The sequence below is a fragment of the Neofelis nebulosa genome, chromosome 9 (genome assembly GCF_028018385.1).
Source record: "Neofelis nebulosa isolate mNeoNeb1 chromosome 9, mNeoNeb1.pri, whole genome shotgun sequence".
Taxonomy (NCBI): Eukaryota; Metazoa; Chordata; class Mammalia; order Carnivora; family Felidae; genus Neofelis; species Neofelis nebulosa.
In genome coordinates this window covers 137,447,875-137,466,927 of record NC_080790.1, presented here as the reverse complement: position 1 = coordinate 137,466,927, position 19,053 = coordinate 137,447,875, and the positions used below count along the sequence as shown (strand labels likewise).

The window sequence follows — 19,053 nt, the reverse complement described above, 5'->3', positions numbered from 1 at the left end:
TATCTTTGAATTACGAAATCACGTCAGAGTGGCGGATGGGTTATAATGAAAATAATTGCTAAAAGCATAGATTAGAAGAGAAAACACTACAGTGTGGTCTTTTTTTAATTTTTTTATTGTACACTTAACACCTGTAGAGAAGAATTACTAATGTCGGGATTTAAGCAAGAAACGTGCTTCACGTGGTCTTGTGGGTGAATCTGTGTCCTGGGAGCACTTCGCACGGGGAGTGGGGCAGAGCCTTTCAGTAACTCGCTCCTCAGAGCTGAAGTCAAATCTTGTAAGATTCTTGCCTGCAGGTCTCGGGGCGCGGGGATGACGACAGCTCGGTGGCGTTTGCGTGGTGACTGGCTTACTCATTAAATACTCAGGCATGAAGACTTGTTGCAAATGTTTTGTTTTTATCTTCCTTTGAAACTTGGAAGCACTTGGCTGAGTAAAACACCCACTGCAAAGTTCACTGCTTGATTTTAACTGTTTTTGGAGAATGGAGAAATCAAATGTGAACGGGAAATTTTGAAACACTGTTCAGCTTCTCTGCCAGGACCAGTTCTCACCACGGTACTTAAGCTGACAATAAGTTTTCGGGGCCACTGAGCAGGGCCGAGGAGGAGCCCAAGAAAATGTCTTTGTTCTCGGCCTTCTGGAGGCAGTTTCCTGCCCCCGCCCCGGGACACTTGACCTGTAGGTTTTATTTCATTCTTGGCCCAGGGCACTCAAGGAAGAGCTCCAGGATGAATGGGGGGGGTGGGGGGGAGGTGGCTGCGGGGCAGTAGCCACTCCAAGCTCCCCCCCCCCCCCCCCCCCCATCTGTGAGCTTTTTCCCTCAGGGCTGTTGTGCTGTTCTACAGTCAGGGCACCCCAGTTCCCGGCGCTGAGGTCCCCAAGGTCAAGGCACTAGGAAGCATCTCTCATTACAGGGACAGGAATAAATGAATCTCAAGGCCATCAGGCCTTTTTCATAGACGAAGCTGATGGTCAAAGGGCTGAATTCTTTGCAGCTGAGTAGAGAGAAGTCCTCGGTCAGCTTGGGAGGTAATGAAGGTGAGACTCGGGGCCAGGGCTGCTTCTAGGGAAAGGGGGAAAAGTAAAAATAGCCAGGTTACCACCCAGCAAAGATTCTTTGAGCCTCTTTCTCTGTAGTTAAAAATCCTGAACTGATCACCGTGATGAAGTAAACTTCCTGCATCCAGACCTGGGGGCTGGGGGTCAGCCGGCAGGACTACTGTGTCCAGATGACCAGGGCACCCTGATCAGACCTAGTGGTGGGTATTTCACTAACCATGTGAGTGATTTCTGAGGGACTCATCAATCTCTGCTCGCGCAGCATTCTTGGGAGTGAAGTGAAGGAACCGGACAAGCTCTCAAATTCTGATCCCAGGTCTCTCGTCGCTGAGACCAGTGTTGCCATGGCAACTGTACCACTGAAGGACTAGGCTCCTCCAAATCTGAGGGGACAGATTTCTTTTGGTTTCTGGTGGGCTTGTGTGTGTGTGTGTGTGTTGTGTGTGTGTTTTAATCTATTCCTACCATAGAAAAGAGTAGGATGGTGAGATACATTTTGAAATATTTTTAACTACTCAAATTAATCAGTCTGGGCGGTTAGGCTCCAAGAAAAGGAATTTATTTAGTCTGAAATAAAGCAATTTCGCCATTTAAAATTGAATTTCCTTGTATTTTAATGATTACTATTGAGCAACACAAATCTTGACAGTAATATAAATCAGCAGGTTTTTTGGGTTTTGGTTTTTTTAATTTGGGTCTGTATCCTTCCTTGCATCTACTTGATGTCCCTTTCGGGTTTGAGAAGGAAAGTGCTTGCTAGAGGAAGCATGTGTATGAATTCTTGTAAACTCAGAGGTCGTAAGTCTTTTCTGGCTTCTAAGAAGTTAGGAACTTCTGAGAGTGGATAGGTAACCGCTTATTAAATCTGCTTTTGTTTTTAGTGCTTGAACCACAAGGAGAAAGTGTATACAACTTTTTTTTTTTAAGTTTTGTAAATAGAAGGCTTGTCCTGATACTGACAGCAAGACTTAATTTTCTCTCCGTACGTGTCTTCGTTACTTCCTTACAATGCATATGGGAAGGAGTGAAGTTTTTCTGAAGGAGGTACTGTCATCCGTCCACCTGCTACTGTATTATTGCAGGTGACAAAAACGAATCGGGAGAGGAGAACCTGGTGGCCCGCAAGTAAATATTTCCTGCAGTGAAGGTCGGAGCATCTTCCCATTGCTGACTGACCACGGATCCTATAGTATAGCTCAGTGGTCGTTCCAGAAGGCCATTAAAGCCCTTATGGGCCCGGAAGGGATGGCTGTGCTGTGTGTCAGAAATAGGTAAACCTTAATTAAAAAGTTATGGATGATTCGATTACACTCTCGTGTATTGCGTCCTGTTGTAATGTGAGCAGATCAAAATCGTGTAACGGTGAAAGCTGTCTCGTCGTGCCGACGTTGATGGCGACTTCGGCAAATTAATCTGAACTGTAAACGTTCCCTAATGAGACGGCGTCCTCCTGGAACCGAGAAGGACACCGGCCAGCCCGGTGCTGCCTCCTTCCTGCATGTGAATGGCTGCCCAGCGCACCGCGCCGTGTGCCCTTTCTGAAAGAGCAGAGGCCACAGAGCATTTTCAGAAGGTGATTACTGACTGAAAGTGAAAAGGGCATTTTGAAATAGCCTTTACAAGGGAAACCGAAGACAGTGATTCATGAATTCCCAGAACCCAGCCCTAAGAAGGAACCGACAGTGTAACCGTGTGTGTTAAAAGCCAGCTGTGCAGCAGTAAAGAGCAGAGGTTTGGAGTTGGTGGGTTTTTGCTTGCTTGTGCTTGGGGGTGTCTTTGGCCAGGTGTCTCAGTGGATCAGGCACTGCCACTTGTTCTTGTCCTTCCCTTTTCCCTTTGCGGCTAGTACTCTGACAGGCACACACGAGGTCTGCACTATTCGCTAGTGGATGCTGACTCACATTTTGCCTCGGCTGCAGAGCTCCCCACGCACCAATTAGTCACCTGGCTTTTCCGGAGGCCAGCAAGTACCAGGAGGTAGGGTGCTGGGCAGAGTGCATGGCAGAGAAGCCGAGGCGAGACACCTGGCGAGGATGACGGGCAAGGGCTCCCGGGTGCCGATGGGCGGCCCGAGGGGGTCGAAGGCGAGCGTGGGCTGCAGAGGCCGCACACGAGACCCAGGCGGGGGGTCTCGATGCCTGGCACGGGCCGTGCGCCCAGGAACGGCCCAAAGGGAGCAATTCCCCACGAATTCGCTTTGCTGTTGCAAACCAGCTAATAGAGGGTGGGTGCACTGAACGTCGGAGGCTGGAAGGTCAGCAGATGCCGGCGGAAGGCCCTGAGGTCCCTGCGGTCGCGCGGCCCCGGGGCGGCCCCCGGCGAGAGGGGGGCTCCCTGCGGCCGCGGCTCACACGGCCCCGCCAGGTGCCCGGGGCCCGTCTTCCGGTTCCATCTCTGCCTCCCCCACGACGTCTCCGTCTTCCTCGGGAACCGCTCTGGCGTCTTGAAGCTGCTGGTACTCGGACACCAGGTCGTGGATGTCGCTCTCGGCCTCGGCAAACTCGCCGACGTCCATGCCCTCGCAGGTGTACCAGTGCACGAACGCCCTCCTCCGGAACATGGCCGAGAAGTGCTCGGACACGCGGCCGAACAGCTCCTGCACCGCCGTGCTGTTGCCCACGAAGGTGGCGGCCATGCCGAGCCCCGGCGGCGGGATGTCGCAGACGGCCACCTTGACGTTGTTGGGGATCCAGTCCACGAAGCAGGCGCTGTGGCGCGTCTGCACGGCGAGCATCTGCTCGTCCACTTCCTTGGTGGACATGCGCCCGCGGAAGAAGCAGGCCACCGTCAGGTAGCGGCCGCGGCGCGGGTCGCAGGCGGCCATGGCGTTGCGCGCGTCGAACACCTGCTGCGTGAGCTCGGCCACCGTGAGCGCGCGGTACTGGCGGCCGTCGCGGCTGGTGAGCGGCGCGAAGCCGGGCGTGAAAAAGTGCAGGCGCGGGAAGGGCACCATGTTCACGGCCAGCTTGCGCAGGTCGGCGTTGAGCTGGCCCGGGAAGCGCAGGGACGTGGTGACGCCGCTCATGGTCAGGGACACCAGGTGGTTGAGGTCGCCGTAGCTGGGCGCGGCCAGCTTGAGCGTGCGGAAGCAGATGTCGTACAGGGCCTCGTTGTCGATGCAGAAGCAGGCGTCGGCGTGCCGCGCCAGCTGCCGCAGGGACAGCACGGCGTTGTAGGGCTCCACCACCGTGTCCGACACCTTGGGCGACGGCAGGACGCTGAAGGCGTTCAGGATGCGGTCGGGGAAGTCCTCGCGGATCCGGCTCAGCAGCAGCGTGCCCATGCCCGCGCCCGTGCCGCCGCCCAGCGAGTGCACCAGCTGGAAGCCTTGCAGGCAGTCGCAGGCCTCGCTGGCGCTGCGCACGGCGTCCAGCACGCTCTCGGCCAGCTCGGCGCCCTCCGTGTAGTGGCCCTTGGCCCAGTTGTTGCCGGCCCCAGAGTTACCTGTGCGGGGGGGGGGGGGGGGGGGGGGGGGGGGGGGGAGAGGAGGCCGGTTACCTGGCCCCCGGGCGGAGGGGGACGGGGCGCCCGCCAGGGGGCACCCTCACGGTCCCGGGGGCCTTGCAGGAAAACCTACCGTAGATGAAGCCGTCCGGGTGAAAGAGGGCTCCCAGTTGGCTGGAGCGGATGCTGTCCATCGTCCCCGGCTCCAGATCCACCAGCAGGGCCCGCGGCACGTACTTCCCACCTGTGGAGGAAGGGCCGAAGAAGTGGGCCAACTGCCGCCGTTTCTAGAAGTTAATGTTCCGTCAAAATAGAACCCTGTGACACCGGCCAAAGGAAATGGCATTCTTCTAGAAGGTGTCTCTGGCAAAAAGACATTTGAAATAACGTCCTTGATGCCTACGGCGAGGGCACAGATCTCTCAAATACCTCAGAAATGCTTCTCCCATCGTGCTCTCTTTTGCCGTCTCGCCAACCACAGAGATGCTGTCCCTCGTGGAAGGGACTCCGGTTTTTATTTAAAAACTAAAAAGGAGGGGCGCCTGGGTGGCGCAGTCGGTTAAGCGTCCGACTTCAGCCAGGTCACGATCTCGCGGTCCGTGAGTTCGAGCCCCGCGTCAGGCTCTGGGCTGATGGCTCGGAGCCTGGAGCCTGTTTCCGATTCTGTGTCTCCCTCTCTCTCTGCCCCTCCCCCGTTCATGCTCTGTCTCTCTCTGTCCCAAAAGTAAATAAAAAACGTTGAAAAAAATATATATAAAAACTAAAAAGGAAACTTGGTGCTTAACCTGCTGGTGTTGAGACGTGCCCTTCCCCCCTCCCCGGCTACCCCCCCCCCCCAGTGACTTCTTCCCGGGTCCTTGCCCTGCACAAGGCCTGGGGACCTGTCACCCTCGGGATCCTGCTGCTCTGCCCAGACCTTGCTGCGACCGTCCACCTGGGGCTGGTGACCACGGCCACCCGTGCACAGTGTCCTACCGTGGGCCTCGTTGTAATACACGCTGATCCTCTCCAGCTGCAAGGCACAGTCACCAAAGTAGCCCCCCGCCGCGTCGATCCCATGCTCCTTGCCAATCACCTCCCAGAACTGAAAACGGCAGGAGGGGAGGTCAGTGTACGGAGGGACCCCAAGAAAGGTCCAGAGAGGCACCCGTGAGCCAGCAGATTGGCCAGAGACAGACAGTGAGCACCCCTGGGCCTGCTTGGTGGGGTCTGTCTGGCCGCCCTTTCTCTCCCCGGATGTTTTTGGGCCCGTTTTATGCCCCCTCCACCACTGTATAATTTCCTCTTGCCCCCACTAAACAGGAGTATGAAGACTGTGTTTTCTCCCCACCCGAACCCCTTAAATAAAATGCCAACACATAAAATATTAAAATGGATTTTGCTCCTATTAAGTGGAGGCCATTGTATACATTAAAGCTGTTATTTTACAATTTCACGTCCGACAGTGAGCGTATCTCTAATTTCACCGTATAGTGCTTCAAGCTAGTAAAGTATAGATCCCATTAAATGAAAATAGACTGAATTCTTATCTGATTTCACAGTAATATCTCCTTTCACTTGGGGATTTATTTTCATGCAGTTTTCCCAAAAAGCCCATAACTAGGACATCTAGGCATGGTTTTTAGCAATGTGCATTTTTCGTGATCAGGTATGCATACAATTCAAAATTACGTACAGCTCTTGTAACTGTTTGAAACATGACAATTTCAATCACATATACAGTATTTATTAATATAGGAACGCGCACAGCTCTTAATATGGAAACAGTTACTGAAATGGCCCCTTTCATTGCCCTGGAGAAGCACATATGTGCAATGAAAATATATTCATTTATGTTAAAATCCTCAAGGGTGTTTTCCCAGCCATGTCTTATAAGTGATGGCTCTGCTCGGGCCTTGGTCTCATTAACCAGACTCTATTTCATAGTAAATTACCTGCACTGTTCTGGGTCTGAAAGAATAAATAAATTTAAGTCTCTTACAGCTCTTATGACCCCAAGTAATCAGTAGTCGGTGCGGCTGGAACTGCCAGACAACATGATTGTGGAGTAAGTGCTCAGACCCTATCTGGACCCCGCAATTCCTCTCCCGAGCCTCCCTCCGGATTATCTCCCCGTTTCAGAGCAGTGGGGCTGGGCCTCCCACCTCTCTGCGTGCTTGACTCAGGAACAGCTCATCGCTGTGGCATGGGAAGGTGGCAACTCCTTTCCAAGCAGTGATATTCTTTGCCCCAGGTTTTAAACACCCACATTAGAAGACTTTCATTTTTCGTAGCTGCATTACTCGCCATAGCCAAAAGTTGGAAACGACCCGTGAGTCCGTCGACGGATAACCAGATGAACCAAACATGGTGTATCCACACAATGGACTATTATTCGGCCTTAAAAAGGAAGGCGATTCTGGGGCGCCTGGGTGGCGCAGTCGGTTAAGCGTCCGACTTCAGCCAGGTCACGATCTCGCGGTCCGTGAGTTCGAGCCCCGCGTCAGGCTCTGGGCTGATGGCTCGGAGCCTGGAGCCTGTTTCCGATTCTGTGTCTCCCTCTCTCTCTGCCCCTCCCCCGTTCATGCTCTGTCTCTCTCTGTCCCAAAAATAAATAAAAAACGTTGAAAAAAAAAATAAATTTAAAAAAAAAATAAAAAAAATAAAAAGGAAGGCGATTCTGACGCAGGCTTCAACGTGGTTGAACCCTGAAGACGTTATGCTGAGACAAATAAGCCAGACACAGAAGGGCAGATACTGTGTGATGTCACTTCTGTGAGGTCCCGAGAAGAGTTCAAATTCTTAGAGACAGAAAGTGGAAGGGTGGGTGCCAGGGGCTGGGGAAGGGGGTGTGGGGGGTTAGTATTTAATGGGGACCGAGTTTCAGTTTCGCAAAAGGAAAAGCATTTTGGAGATTAGATGCACAACACGGTGAATATACTTAACACTATTGAACTGCGCACTTAAAAACGGTTAAGATGGATGGGGTGCCTGGGTGGCTCAGTCGGTTAAGTGTCTGACTTAGCTCGAGTCGTGATCTCACGGCTCATGAGTTGGAGCCCCGCATCGGGCTCTGTGCTGACAGCTCAGAGCCCGGAACCTGCTTTGGGTTCTGTGTCTCCCTCTCTCTCTGACCCTCCCCCACTCATGCTCTCTCTCTCTCTCTCTCTCTCTCTCTCTCTGTCTCAAAAATAAACATTTAGGGACGCCTGGGTGGCTCAGTCAGTTGAGCCTCTGACTTCGGCTCAGGTCATGAGCTCACGGTTCTTGAGTTTGGGCCCCGCGTCGGGCTCTGTGCTGACAGCTCAGAGCCTGGAGCCTGCTTCCGATTCTGTGCCTCCCTCTCTCCCTGCCACTCACCCACTCACACTCTGTCTCTCAAAAATAAATAAACATTAAAAAAAATGTTTTTGAATGGTTAAGATGGATGGGGCCCCTGGGTGGTTCAGTGGGTCAAGCATCTGACTTCAGTTCAAGTCATGACCTCACAGTTCGTGAGCTTGAGCCACTTTGAGTGAGCCCTGCTTCTCCCTCTCTGCCGCTCTACCCCTCATGCGATTTTCTCCCTTTCTCTGTTTCTCTCGCCCTCACTCACTTGTGCCCTCTCAGACACACAGTGCCAGAAAAAAAAAAAAGGGGTTAAATGATAAAAAAAAAAAAAGTGGCTAGATGATAAGTTGTACACTGTATTTTACCACAATTTTTAAATTTTTTTAATGTTTTATTTATTTTTGAGAGACAGAGCGTGAGCAGGGAAGGGGCAGAGAGAGAGGGAGACACAGAATCCGAAGCGGGCTCCGGGCTCCGAGCCGTCCGCAGAGAGCCCGGCATGGGGCTCGAACTCACAAACCGTGAGATCGTGACCTGAGCTGAAGTCAGATGCTCAACTGACTGAACCACCCAGGTGCCCCAGTTTTACCACAATTTTTTAAGAACTTAACGCTTAATGCAATTACATTTTTAATGCAGTTCATACTAGTGAAAGTAATTTCGGAATGGCAAAGGGAACAATCAGCTGTTACACAGTACAGTTGTGTAAAATTAGGATTCAAATTCAGGTTAGAGACCTGTTAGGCTGTATCATCTGTTTTCATAGTGTCAGCCATTGAACCAGGCACTTTGTACAAAAATTTAGTTGGGGAGAACAAACACGCGTTTGTATTCATTCCAGAGACTGTATTTTAATTGTTTCTGCTACTACACCCCAAAACTTCTAGGTTTGCCTCCTTAGTTTTCTATTTCATACTAAATCAAACATGTTGCTTTTTTTTAAACTTTGTAATATAAACATGAGAGAAGGAAGGCATCTTAGTAATATGCTGTAAAAAGTTGCCCAACAAACTGGAAAACTGTTTTGAGAAAATTACTCTTTTTTTTTTTTTTTTAATTCTGAGAGAGACAGACGTGAGCAGGGGAGAGGCAGAGAGACGGAGAGAGAATCCCAAGCAGGCTCTGCACCGTCAGCCCAGAGCCCGACGCGGGGCTCAGACTCATGAGCCGCGAGATCATAACCTGAGCTGAAACCAAGAGTCGGACGCTTAACCAAGTGAGCCCAGCGTTTTCATATCTTTAGATATGAAAAATTCATTGCTAAAGTCATAAAGGTAAACATGGGTGGCATGTAACTGATGACGAAATTAACATGAATTAAACTGACGCTTTAAGCCTTTACTATTTCCTGTGTCTCTTTAACGAAGGGTGTGGTTTAAGGAGGCAAGTATTCAGCAAGTGCTTCCTTCCATCTGCTGACTTGTTGTCTCTCTCACCTGCTGACTTAAGATATGTCTTTGTCGGCTACACCTAGGGCGGTAGGCAAGCTGGTCCTAGGAATAGAACTTTCCTTACCTTGGCTCCGATCTGGTTACCACACTGGCCGATCTGAATGTGTACGATTTCACGCATCCTCGCTTCCCGTCCAAGTGTAAGATCTTCGCAGAACCTTCCGTCTCTGGAGCCGCCCTTCACTCGTGTGACCCCCACACACTCTGGGCACTGCGGTGATGGGACCAGCTGACCCAAGCCCGTCCCAGTGTGACTGCTCCAAGGGTGTGTCCAGCCCAGGGACCCAGCCCCCACTCTGCTATCATCCTGGTGAGAGGGGTGTTTCTTCCTCTCGCAACACAGAATATCACCCAGTCACTTCCTAGAGTTTAAGACCAGAGGCTGTCTTTGTGCACAGCGCCCGGTGGTCTAACAGCAGGTGTGGGTCTTGCCATGGTGGACTCGGGGCACCAGCGCTGGCCCCGGGCTCACGCTATGACAAGCTCCCAGCTCCCAGATCGGGGGGTGACCGGACCACCTGTAGGGAGCTTTCCCTGACCAAGCCAGTTGTGTTATTAAAAATCCTTTTGTCCAGGGACTCCCGGGTGGCTCAGTTGGTGAAGCGTCCGACTTCGGCTCAGGTCACGATCTCGCCGCTCGTGGGTTCGAGCCCCGCGTCGGGCTCTGTGCTGACAGCTCAGAGCCTGGAGCCTGTTTCAGATTCTGTGTCTCCCTCTCTCTCTGCCCCTCCCCTGTTCATGCTCTGTCTCTCTCTGTCTCAAAAATAAATAAACGTTAAAAAAAAAAAAAAAAGAAAAAAAGAAAGAAATCCTTTTGTCTAAGCCCATCACATGACAGATGAGGCCACAACATCCCAGAGCATGAAGTGACTTCACCGTAGCCACAGGACTGGTGAGACATGCCCCTACTTTGCCTTAGGAACTGGCCATGGCTCCCAGGCTCTTCAGCTGTGATTCCTAAGGACTGGTCTGACAGCCACGGGCAGCACAGAAGGGCCCTCGGGGGTGGAACACGAAGGGACAGTTTTTTATTCTTACTTTGTCTACTTTAATGTTAATAGAAAAAAATAACTAGTATTTATAATAGTAAAATGATAAGAAGAGAAATTGTCCTTTTGAACTTGGCCAAAGTTGTGAAGGCAACATGTGATTCTTTGGAGTTGGGGAAACTATCAAGAGATGAAATCTAAGGGCGCCTGGGTGGCTCAGTCGGTTAAGCATCCGACTCTTGGTTTTGGCTCAGGTCATAATCTCACGGTTTGTGGGATCGAGCCCCACACTGGGCTCTGCACCCATAGTGCAGAGCCTGGTTGGGATTTTCTCTTTCTCTCTCTGTCTCTCTGCCCCTCTCCCGCTTGCAATCTTTGTCTCTCTCTCTCCAAATACATAAATAAAGTTTTTAAGAGAGAGAGAGAGATTAAATTGAAACTCCGTGGTTCTCCATCGAGGCCTTTCTCCACGTAGCCCCAAACTTCCTTTCCAGCCCCTTTCCTGGACTTCACTCCTTGGCAAGGATGCCGTCAGAGCTCTGGATGCCTCCACGTGGGGCCATCGGCTTTGTGGCCACCTCCCTTTCCCGCCACGCTGGTTCACACCCTGCCTTACACGCCAATCCCTGCCCTTCTGAGGACTGTAGAACTTCTCCCAGGCCGGAGCCTCTCTCCTCAAGCCCCCGGGAAGCAGGTAACCACACCGGGCGAGCACCTGCTTCTCCAGGCCTCTCTCCAGTGTTTGCCAGGCTCCCCAGGCCCCCATTCTCTGAACAGCTACAGACAGGGACCTGCCATATGCCGGGCACACATTGGGAACCGGGGATATGGAAATGACGGAGACAGATGTGGGCAGTCCCTGAACTGGTGGAGGAACTCTCCATGGAAGCCACAGGCCCCTGGACGTGAATTCAAAGGCAGAATTGAAAACCGGTCCCCGGGCCCTCCTGCCCCTGCCCCTGCCCCTGCCCCTGCCTCTGACAGGTGACCTTGACCGAGGGGTCTGCCTTGCCTCGGCCCAAGCCCCACCCTGACGGTCAGCTCCTAAACCCTGTGCACTTTCTACACGCCAGGTGAGGCCCAAGAAGGGAGGTCAGTAATACGGACGGGGAAGTCATTAACTGATTTTTCGTGGCCTTTTTGCTGGAAAATAGCTTCTCCTTCTCCCAAGGAATTCAGCCACAAAGTAAGAGCAGCTGAACAGCACCCTAGGAGAGAAAACCCACATGGGAAACAAGGACTTTGTCCTGCGGATGCCGGCACTGCACTCCTGTCCTCCGCTGTCCAGTGACCTCGCAGGCAACGTGCCAGCCAAGAGCACCCAGTGCCCCTGGGTCTGGTCTCGGGCCAGGAGAGAAGTTACCGTAAGGGACGGTCCCAGGACAACTATGAGATTTGAATACAGACTGTGTGGCTTGGAGAATCACAGTGTATCCGTGTTACAGGTCCTGAATTTGATCATGGCCAGGGTTACACAAATGAAAATTCTTGCTTTCAAAAGATACTATGTAATATTCAGGGTCCAGGGTCTTCTCACACAGTTGGGCAACAACAGTAACAATGTGGTAAATGGAGAGAGACAGGTTCAGCGCATGCGGCCAAATGTTAACAGTCGGTGAATCTTTGCAAACCGAGTGCAAGATGAATACTCTTGCAACATTTCTAAGTTTGGAATCTTTTCCTACTCAAATCCGAATGACCGCCTGATTACGGACGCTTCTGGTCCAAACCCCGCCAGCCGCAAACAGAAGAAGTGTGGTGCAGAGAAGTACAGAGAAGAAAGTGTAAATTCAAGAGGAGCAAATTTGCATGGAATTAGCAGTCTTTTTTCACAAGGTACGAAATGCAGGCAGAATGAGCCTTTCAGCTCCCATAGAAGTCACCCCCCCCCCCCCCGCCGGCCCCGAGTTTGCCTTTGCTCGACCCTTTGCCTTTCCTGGTGACCCCTCACCTGCCTTCCCCGCCCTCCCCCTGTGCATCAGAGCGCAAAAGCCCAAGGCAGCCCGTGGACTGTGCCCCAGGAGCCCGTCATCCCGCTCGCAGCTCCCTGGGTCAGGGACCCCGCGGCCTCGCCAGCACTGAGCGGACAGTGTCTGCACGTGGCTGTGTTTGCTAATTACTTATGCCCCTGCCTCATCTCCCCGCCGGCCCGGGAGCTGGACCTGTCACCTCACCTCTGAGTCCCCAGAATGCCTGATCCATGAGGGGGCCTCAGTAAATGTTAGAGCGCACACCGACAGCTGGGCAGGGCTGAGGCCATGCTCAGAATGGCAAGTTTCCTTTTTTCCTTTTTTTAATTTTTTTTTTTTTTTTTAATGTTTGTTCACTTCTGAGAGAGACAGAGACAGAGCACGCGCGGGGGAGGGGCAGAGAGAGGGAGACACGGAATCCGAAGCAGGCTCCGGGCTCGGAGCTGTCGGCACAGAGCCCGACACGGGGCTGGAACTCAGAGTTGCAAGATCATGACCTGAGCCGAAGTCGGATGCTTCACCCACCGAGCCACCCAGGCGCCCCAGAATGGCAAATTTTCTTAAAGCCCATGATGTATTTATTCACCAGTATGTCCTGATGGGCCAGGTGGGGGCGTGGTGCCTGAGGACCTCTCTCTCTGGCCCCTAAGAGGTGGTCTAGACTGAGAGTAGAGACTGTTCCAAGAAAACTGGGTGCCAGGAGCAGATCGTAGAAGGAGCGACCGCACGAGCTATTACGGGAAGCAGAGGCCGGCAGGGCTGCTGAAAGAGCCCGTGTTGGCTGCCGCAGAGACCGCTGGGCCGGGCCAGGGGGGCATTTTTGATCTTCCTGTGTTCATTCTTTGCTGTATGAGCAGGAGCCAGTGTGTTGGGGTCCCCCCCCCCGCCCCCCGCTGCCAAACCTACACCCTGGAGCACATTCCCCTTGGTCATCTCAGTTTGCTCAGGGAGGGAAAAGGCCAGCTTTCCAGATGGGCGCTTAAAAGGTTTTTCTGTTAATGGGGCAGTTGGCAAGAAGGGGAGGGGGGCAGAGGAGCCCTGTTTGCTTTGGGTTAGGGTTAGGGTTAGGGTTAGGGTTAGGGTTAGGGTTAGGGGTTAGGGTTAGGGTTAGGGGGGAGTGTTGACTCAGTCTGGGTGGCTGTCTGAGCTTCGGATGCTGTGAGGGGCAGGGCAGATCTGGGCAGGGACACTTTGTGGCCAGGGGTGGGGGGAGGGACGGGCCCTGCCCCTCGAAAGGGGGGCCCACCTCCTCCCCAGATCTGAATTTTCTCAGCTGTGAAATGGGATGATGGTCCTGAGTCCCAGGTTTGCAAGGAAGACGGAGTAGGCAGGGGCGGCCCCCCAACACCCCTTTGCAGGCAGTGTTTTTCACACGGGCGTCACAGGCCGGAGGCAGATGCGTGGACGACGCCCTTCATTCGGCACCTAGGAACTACGTGCCTACTGTGTGTCAGGGGCACAGACAGAGGGCTCCGCGCTGGACTTGAACCGTGTGGAGGGAGCCCAGGGGAAAGCGGTAGGTCTGATGCACAGACCCCACCGCCTCCGCTCTGGTGTCCTTCTTTACCAAGGTACCTGTTCCCCCGAGGAAAGAGCTCTCCTCGGACGCCCGCTTAGCAAAAAGCCAGGGAAATGGCGGATGTGTGTGCCTTTCTCAGACTAACAGGTCCCTTCCCGGGACGCAGGTGAACAGTGGCCCTTGAGAGGCCACCATTCCCCGTGGTCCGTTCTCCAGCCCGGCTGAAGGCACCCCCCACCCCCAGCCCTGAACAGCAGCAGGGATTCAGAGCGACGGTCTGTGATGAAGGAGAAAGTCATTTTCTGCCCACGAAGAAGGGCTGTGGCAGAGGCTGGCTAGAGCACCGCCCGAGAAGGCAGAGGGCAGGAGCAAAAGCCTCCCTGCGACTGCACGGTGGGTGATGCCACAGGACAGGGACGCCGAGAGGGCAAAGTACGACCAGGCCGGCCCTGAGCCGTGACACCTTCTCCCTGGCAGGCCGAGGCCATCAGTCCACGAGAAGAGGCGGTGGTAGCCGGCCTTTTCCTGGATGACACTTGAGTCTATTATGGGAACAGACCTAAGACGATAAGGAAAACCAAGTGTCACCCAGAAACCCCCAATCGGCCGCTTCCAGACTTCCCGGGGACATGGCCCTCAGTGGTCAGATCCAGCCCCACCCCCACCCCCGCCTCCATCTGGCGAACAAAGTCGAGTTAAGAGAAAAGCATGGTACTCAGAGATTTCATCGATTTCATCCACCCCTGATCCTTCCACCTCTGAGCGCATTGAAGTTCCTTGAATAACTCAGAGAAGATTGTTGAATTATAGTGTTTGCTTGTGATTCAGAAGCAGAAATTTTTCCAAATGTCTTCGCAAGAAACTGACATCTGAGGGGCCATTATGAGTGAGTCAGCGGGTGTGGGCAGATCATCGGATGAACTGAGTTCTACTTTTCTTGTACTCCGCTTCTCTGCGTGTTCTCTTACTGTGAAAGAAAGTTCTGGGAGGATGAATAAGTCAGTAGAAGAGAAGAGAACCGGGAAGACATCGCTGGTTTCCACCAAAGCCGGGCTGCCCCGCTGCACGGAGGAGGGCAGCCCGTCGCCCCCACCGCCGCACCTCGTGGGACTCGCCGGGCTGCCCTCCACCCCCGTCCAGCCTCTGGGCCCCGGTAGAGTCAATGCTGAGCTGCGGGTTTGCAGGAGGAGACACACGCGCAGGTGCACGCACATCACGTCCCCTGGGCCGCGGTGACCCTGGAGGTGGGTGGCCACGCTAACCTCAGCTGAATGTCTCCCGTCTCCCAAGGCGTGCAGCTCCTGGTCAGCGTCATGCCGTGGCAGGAGCAGAGATAAGCACCGTGTGTATGGCCCAGTACCCGGAGCCGAAATCGAACAAGAACACGTACTGCTCAAGGCCCCATATTTGCCCAAGAAACCTCTGCTGTAAAGTCTCAGAAATCCATCCGTTTACCCAACAAATATTGGCCGAGCACCACGTGGGGGCTTGAGGGACCTCCGGGAAGAGGAAGGTTTGGGCCCCACACCCCGGAGATGGCCCAGCACCGCCCCCTTCCCGCTGGCCTTCGCCCAGCTCTCTGGCATCTCGGGCCCGCCTTTGAGCAAGGCGCTCTCCACATGCGGTAGAAACAGGCTTGGAGAGGGAGCCTCCCAGGAGAACATGGCAGAAACGGGGATGGGGCCCGGGTCTTCGGACCCTGACGTCCAGGGATACGCTTCGAGGTCAGGAAGGAGGCCGGCTGGGGCGCCTGCGTGACTCCGTCGGTTATGTGTCCGACTCTCGATTTCGGCTCAGGTCACGATCTCACAGTCGGTGGGTTCAAGCCCCACGCTGGGCTCTGTGCGAACAGTGCGCAGCCTGCTTGGGAATTCTCCCTCTCCCTCTCTGTCTGCTCCTCCCCTGCTTGTGCTCTCTCTCTCTCTCTCTCTCTCTCTCTCTCAAAATAAATAAACATTAAAAAAAGAAGAAGAAGAAGAAGAAGAAGGCGGCTGGCCAGATGGCCTCCAGCGGGGCATCTGAGGCATCTGGACCATTCAGCTCAGCTCACCTTCCTCCTCGCCTCTGGTCAGTAAGTGGGTCTGTCCACCTCCCAGGTGCGTGGTCCTATGCGTCCACTGTCACCACCTCTCCGGGAGCACCCACCCCCAATCGCCACCAGCTCTACCCTCCACGACCACAGGACCCCTGGACCTCCCCATCCCCCCAGTTCCTGCCTCCTTCCTTTCACCCTCCCCATGGTCACAAGATCTCATAAAACAGAAATCAAACCTCGCCCACTGCCTTCCGGGAAACTAGCAGCAGCCAGCGTAAAACCCACCTTCTTCACCCTCGTGCCACAGTTGATGTGTCGTCATTCTGATCCCTGACAGGAGACACCTGTCAGGGGCATGTGGGGGGACCCGGAGCAGAGCCAGGTGCGGGCCTGCCCTGAGAGGGGGGCAGAACCGGGCAGGCTCTTGTGGGAGCATCGCCTGGGGTGCAAGGTCGAAGCTGGGGTCCCTGTGGCCGTGAGGTCTGGGAGGTGCGCAGAGGGTCCCATTTGCTCTCCGGTGACTTCACCCCTGCCTACCTCCGGGCCACTCACGACCCCCACTGCATTCTTCCAGTTGGTCACGCTCGCCAGTGTGTTTGTATTTCAAGGCCTTTGCATACATCCCTCTGTTTTAAGAGTCCAGCACTTTCCATGGCTGTGTCCTCATCGTTCAATCCCAACAACCCCTTAGATAGTCAAAAGAACCGTCCTAGACCAAACTCCCCAGAGGACCCCTGTCTCCAGCTTGCCCCAAGGACTTTACCTCTGCTGTATCCCCAGGGCTGGGACAGTGACCTGCCACAAACCGCTGACGGACGGACTGTAGAGAGGCCACAGCCTTGATCAGTCCTTGAGTGTCCAGGACCCCTCTGGTCACGGGCCAGCTCCCGAGTGGGCTGTATGTGGCCTGCCCAGCTGTGCCCCGTGCATTCTGAAGGTGATGCTGGGGGTCAGCCTGCCGGTGGGGCCCCAGGGAGCCGCGTTCCCTCCCGAGCGGACGGGTACAGCCAGGAGAGGGTGTGGCGACGAAGGCACTTGGGGGCAGGGGCAGGATGGCCTGTGCACCTGGCCGCCCCTCGGAAAGGCCTTCGCTGCAAAGGTGCCTGGGAAGTGAGCGTGAGTGTGGATGTGCAAGGAGGCCGCGGTGCCCCGCAAAGCCAGACTTGCCTACTGAGCACCGAGCACCGTCGGCACCCAGCAAAACAGACGCCGGGAGCCAGGATGTGGCCACACTCAGGAATGTGGAATGATGGGAAATGTCCGCAGCTCGGCGGGCGGGAACCAGACAACACGGCACAAAAGAAGGAGGAAAGAAAGGATTTTGAGGCAACCCCAGATTAAACGAAAGCTCATCCTGTGTCCTTCAGGCTGCGAGGGCAGGCCAGCCCGGGCCTAACTGTAAGGTTGCGTGCTATTCCTCACAATGAGGGGGGGGAAAATCACCCTTATTTTTAGAAATGAGCAGGCTTTGTGTTGGGGCCTTGGGTCACGTGTTTGCCAGGAGATTTTTTTTTTTTTTAATGGGGTTAAAAAAAAAACCAAAAAGGGTTCTCAAACCTGCCAGCGACAGGCCTCACGCTGACCGTGCATCTCTCGACCTCCTGGAGCCCATCTTCCCACCTGTGAAATGGGACGATGGCCTCTGACCCCCACCTCCCCGAACTGTGCCAAGAATCAAGTGAGGACAGACACTTCCCAAACTGTAGAGTCTTCTAGAATGCCAGCACCTCTGCCTTTAAGCACCACTGGGGGAACAGGTATGACTCTGGTCTCATCCAGGAAGAAGGGCCTTGGGCGCCCAGTCAGTTTCCAGGAAGGCCACTTTGTAGCGGTTTCAGGGGAGGCTCTGAGCTCTAACATTGCTTCTAGATGCTGCCCTAGACTCCTTGCTGGTGGCTTAACCATAGCTGAGAGGGCAGCAGCCAGAGCCAAGCCCAGGCAGCGGGGGCCCCAGAGACGAGCTGGGCTTGGGGCCCTGCCCTGAGCCTCCTCCAGCCCAGGCGGGTAGAGTAGAGGAGTCATTATCCTCGATGATGCCCTCAGGCAAGCCGAGCGGAGTCGGGAACCAGCCGAGTGGAGTCGAAACCGAGTGGAGTCCGGTTTGCCGAGTCCCCAAAGCTGCTGGTCCGGTGGCTCTGCTCTGAAGAGAGCAGATCCTGAGGGTAGATTCCACCGGGACCGGGGCAGCCACTGGGGGAGGTGGCCAGTTCAGGCAGGTGCCTTCCTCTGGGTCCCAGGCACCGTCCAAGTTGATCTGCGTGCCCTTCCGAGGGCTCCGGGGCCAAACCCGCTTCACCAGCAGCAGTTCATCCCAACACTGCTCTCGGCACAGCCGCTGGGCCGAAATCGGGTTCGCTTGTGTCCACAGCCACCCCCTCAATGGAAGCGTTTTGGAAGCGTCGGCGGAAAGGAGTCCCCCACCCAGTGGCTGTAGGATTCAGTGGGCAGAGAGGGAAAGATTAGGGCCTGAGGTCCCTGGCGGGAGTGGGGGAGGGGGAAGACACCTATCTTGGAACTTAAGAATGGAACAGACCCCACTTGCTCCCCTCCCCCCAGGTTGCCCTTGGGAATTTGACAAAAGACCTAAGTAGGGCCACGGACCACCCTTTGTACAATGGAAACCAATGGAGCCAATCGGGAAGGACAATCCAGTGCCCAGAGCTGTCAAGCCAGTAAGGGTAGAACCTGAGAAGGAACCAGGAGGCAGGGAAGAGGGCGCTGACCAGAACGTTATGAAACGAGGACCCTGGGTGGCTCATTGTTTTGGGCGTCTGACTTCGGCTCGGGTCATGCTCTCACGGCTCATGGGTTCGAGCCCCCACATCGGGCTCTGTTCTGATGGCTCAGGCCCTAGAGCCTGCTTCGGATTCTGTGTCTCCCTCTCTCTCTGCCCCTCCCCTGCTCACGCTCTGTCTCTGAAAAATGAATAAACCTTAAAAAATAAAAAAATAAAAAATAGAAGGACCCTCGCCTATAGTCCTCAGGCATTCACTTTCGGAACGTCCCTTCTCTGTAGAGAGAGCTTTCCTACTATTCTGTTTCTGATCTTACAGTCTAAGAAACTTCTGGCTGCTGCTCATTTTGTGTTCACCTCTTCCTCCTTCGAAGCAGCAATGAATCCCGGGTATTGTGGTAAAAAATCCTGCCACACCAGTAACCCCCAAAGTGACGCAGCCAGCCTGCTCTGATAGCGGTCAGCCAGGCACACAGGCGCCCACAGACCACAGCCAAGTTCAGAGGTGAGAGAGAGCCCCACGTCCGCTTGGCTCCC

General features: G+C 54.3%; 1 protein-coding gene across 4 annotated transcripts; it reads right to left on the bottom strand.

Moving 5' to 3' along the window:
* Positions 1–1,602: 1,602 nt before the first annotated feature.
* TUBB1 (tubulin beta 1 class VI) lies at positions 1,603–9,536 on the bottom strand. 4 transcript variants are annotated; one of them, XM_058686105.1, is made up of 6 exons: positions 9,334–9,525; positions 7,186–7,289; positions 6,654–6,907; positions 5,485–5,593; positions 4,643–4,753; positions 1,603–4,509 (listed from the first exon to the last, which is right to left on the bottom strand). In XM_058686105.1, exons 5-6 carry the CDS (start codon positions 4,701–4,703, stop codon positions 3,413–3,415), a joined length of 1,158 nt encoding a protein of 385 aa, XP_058542088.1. In that variant the 5' UTR covers positions 4,704–4,753; positions 5,485–5,593; positions 6,654–6,907; positions 7,186–7,289; positions 9,334–9,525; the 3' UTR covers positions 1,603–3,412. The 4 variants fall into 4 exon arrangements, with proteins under 4 accessions (XP_058542088.1, XP_058542087.1, XP_058542086.1 ...); XM_058686104.1 differs by lacking the exon at positions 7,186–7,289 and having other exon boundaries at positions 6,654–6,888; XM_058686103.1 differs by lacking the exons at positions 6,654–6,907; positions 7,186–7,289 and having other exon boundaries at positions 9,334–9,536.
* Between the last annotated feature and the right edge of the window lie 9,517 nt (positions 9,537–19,053).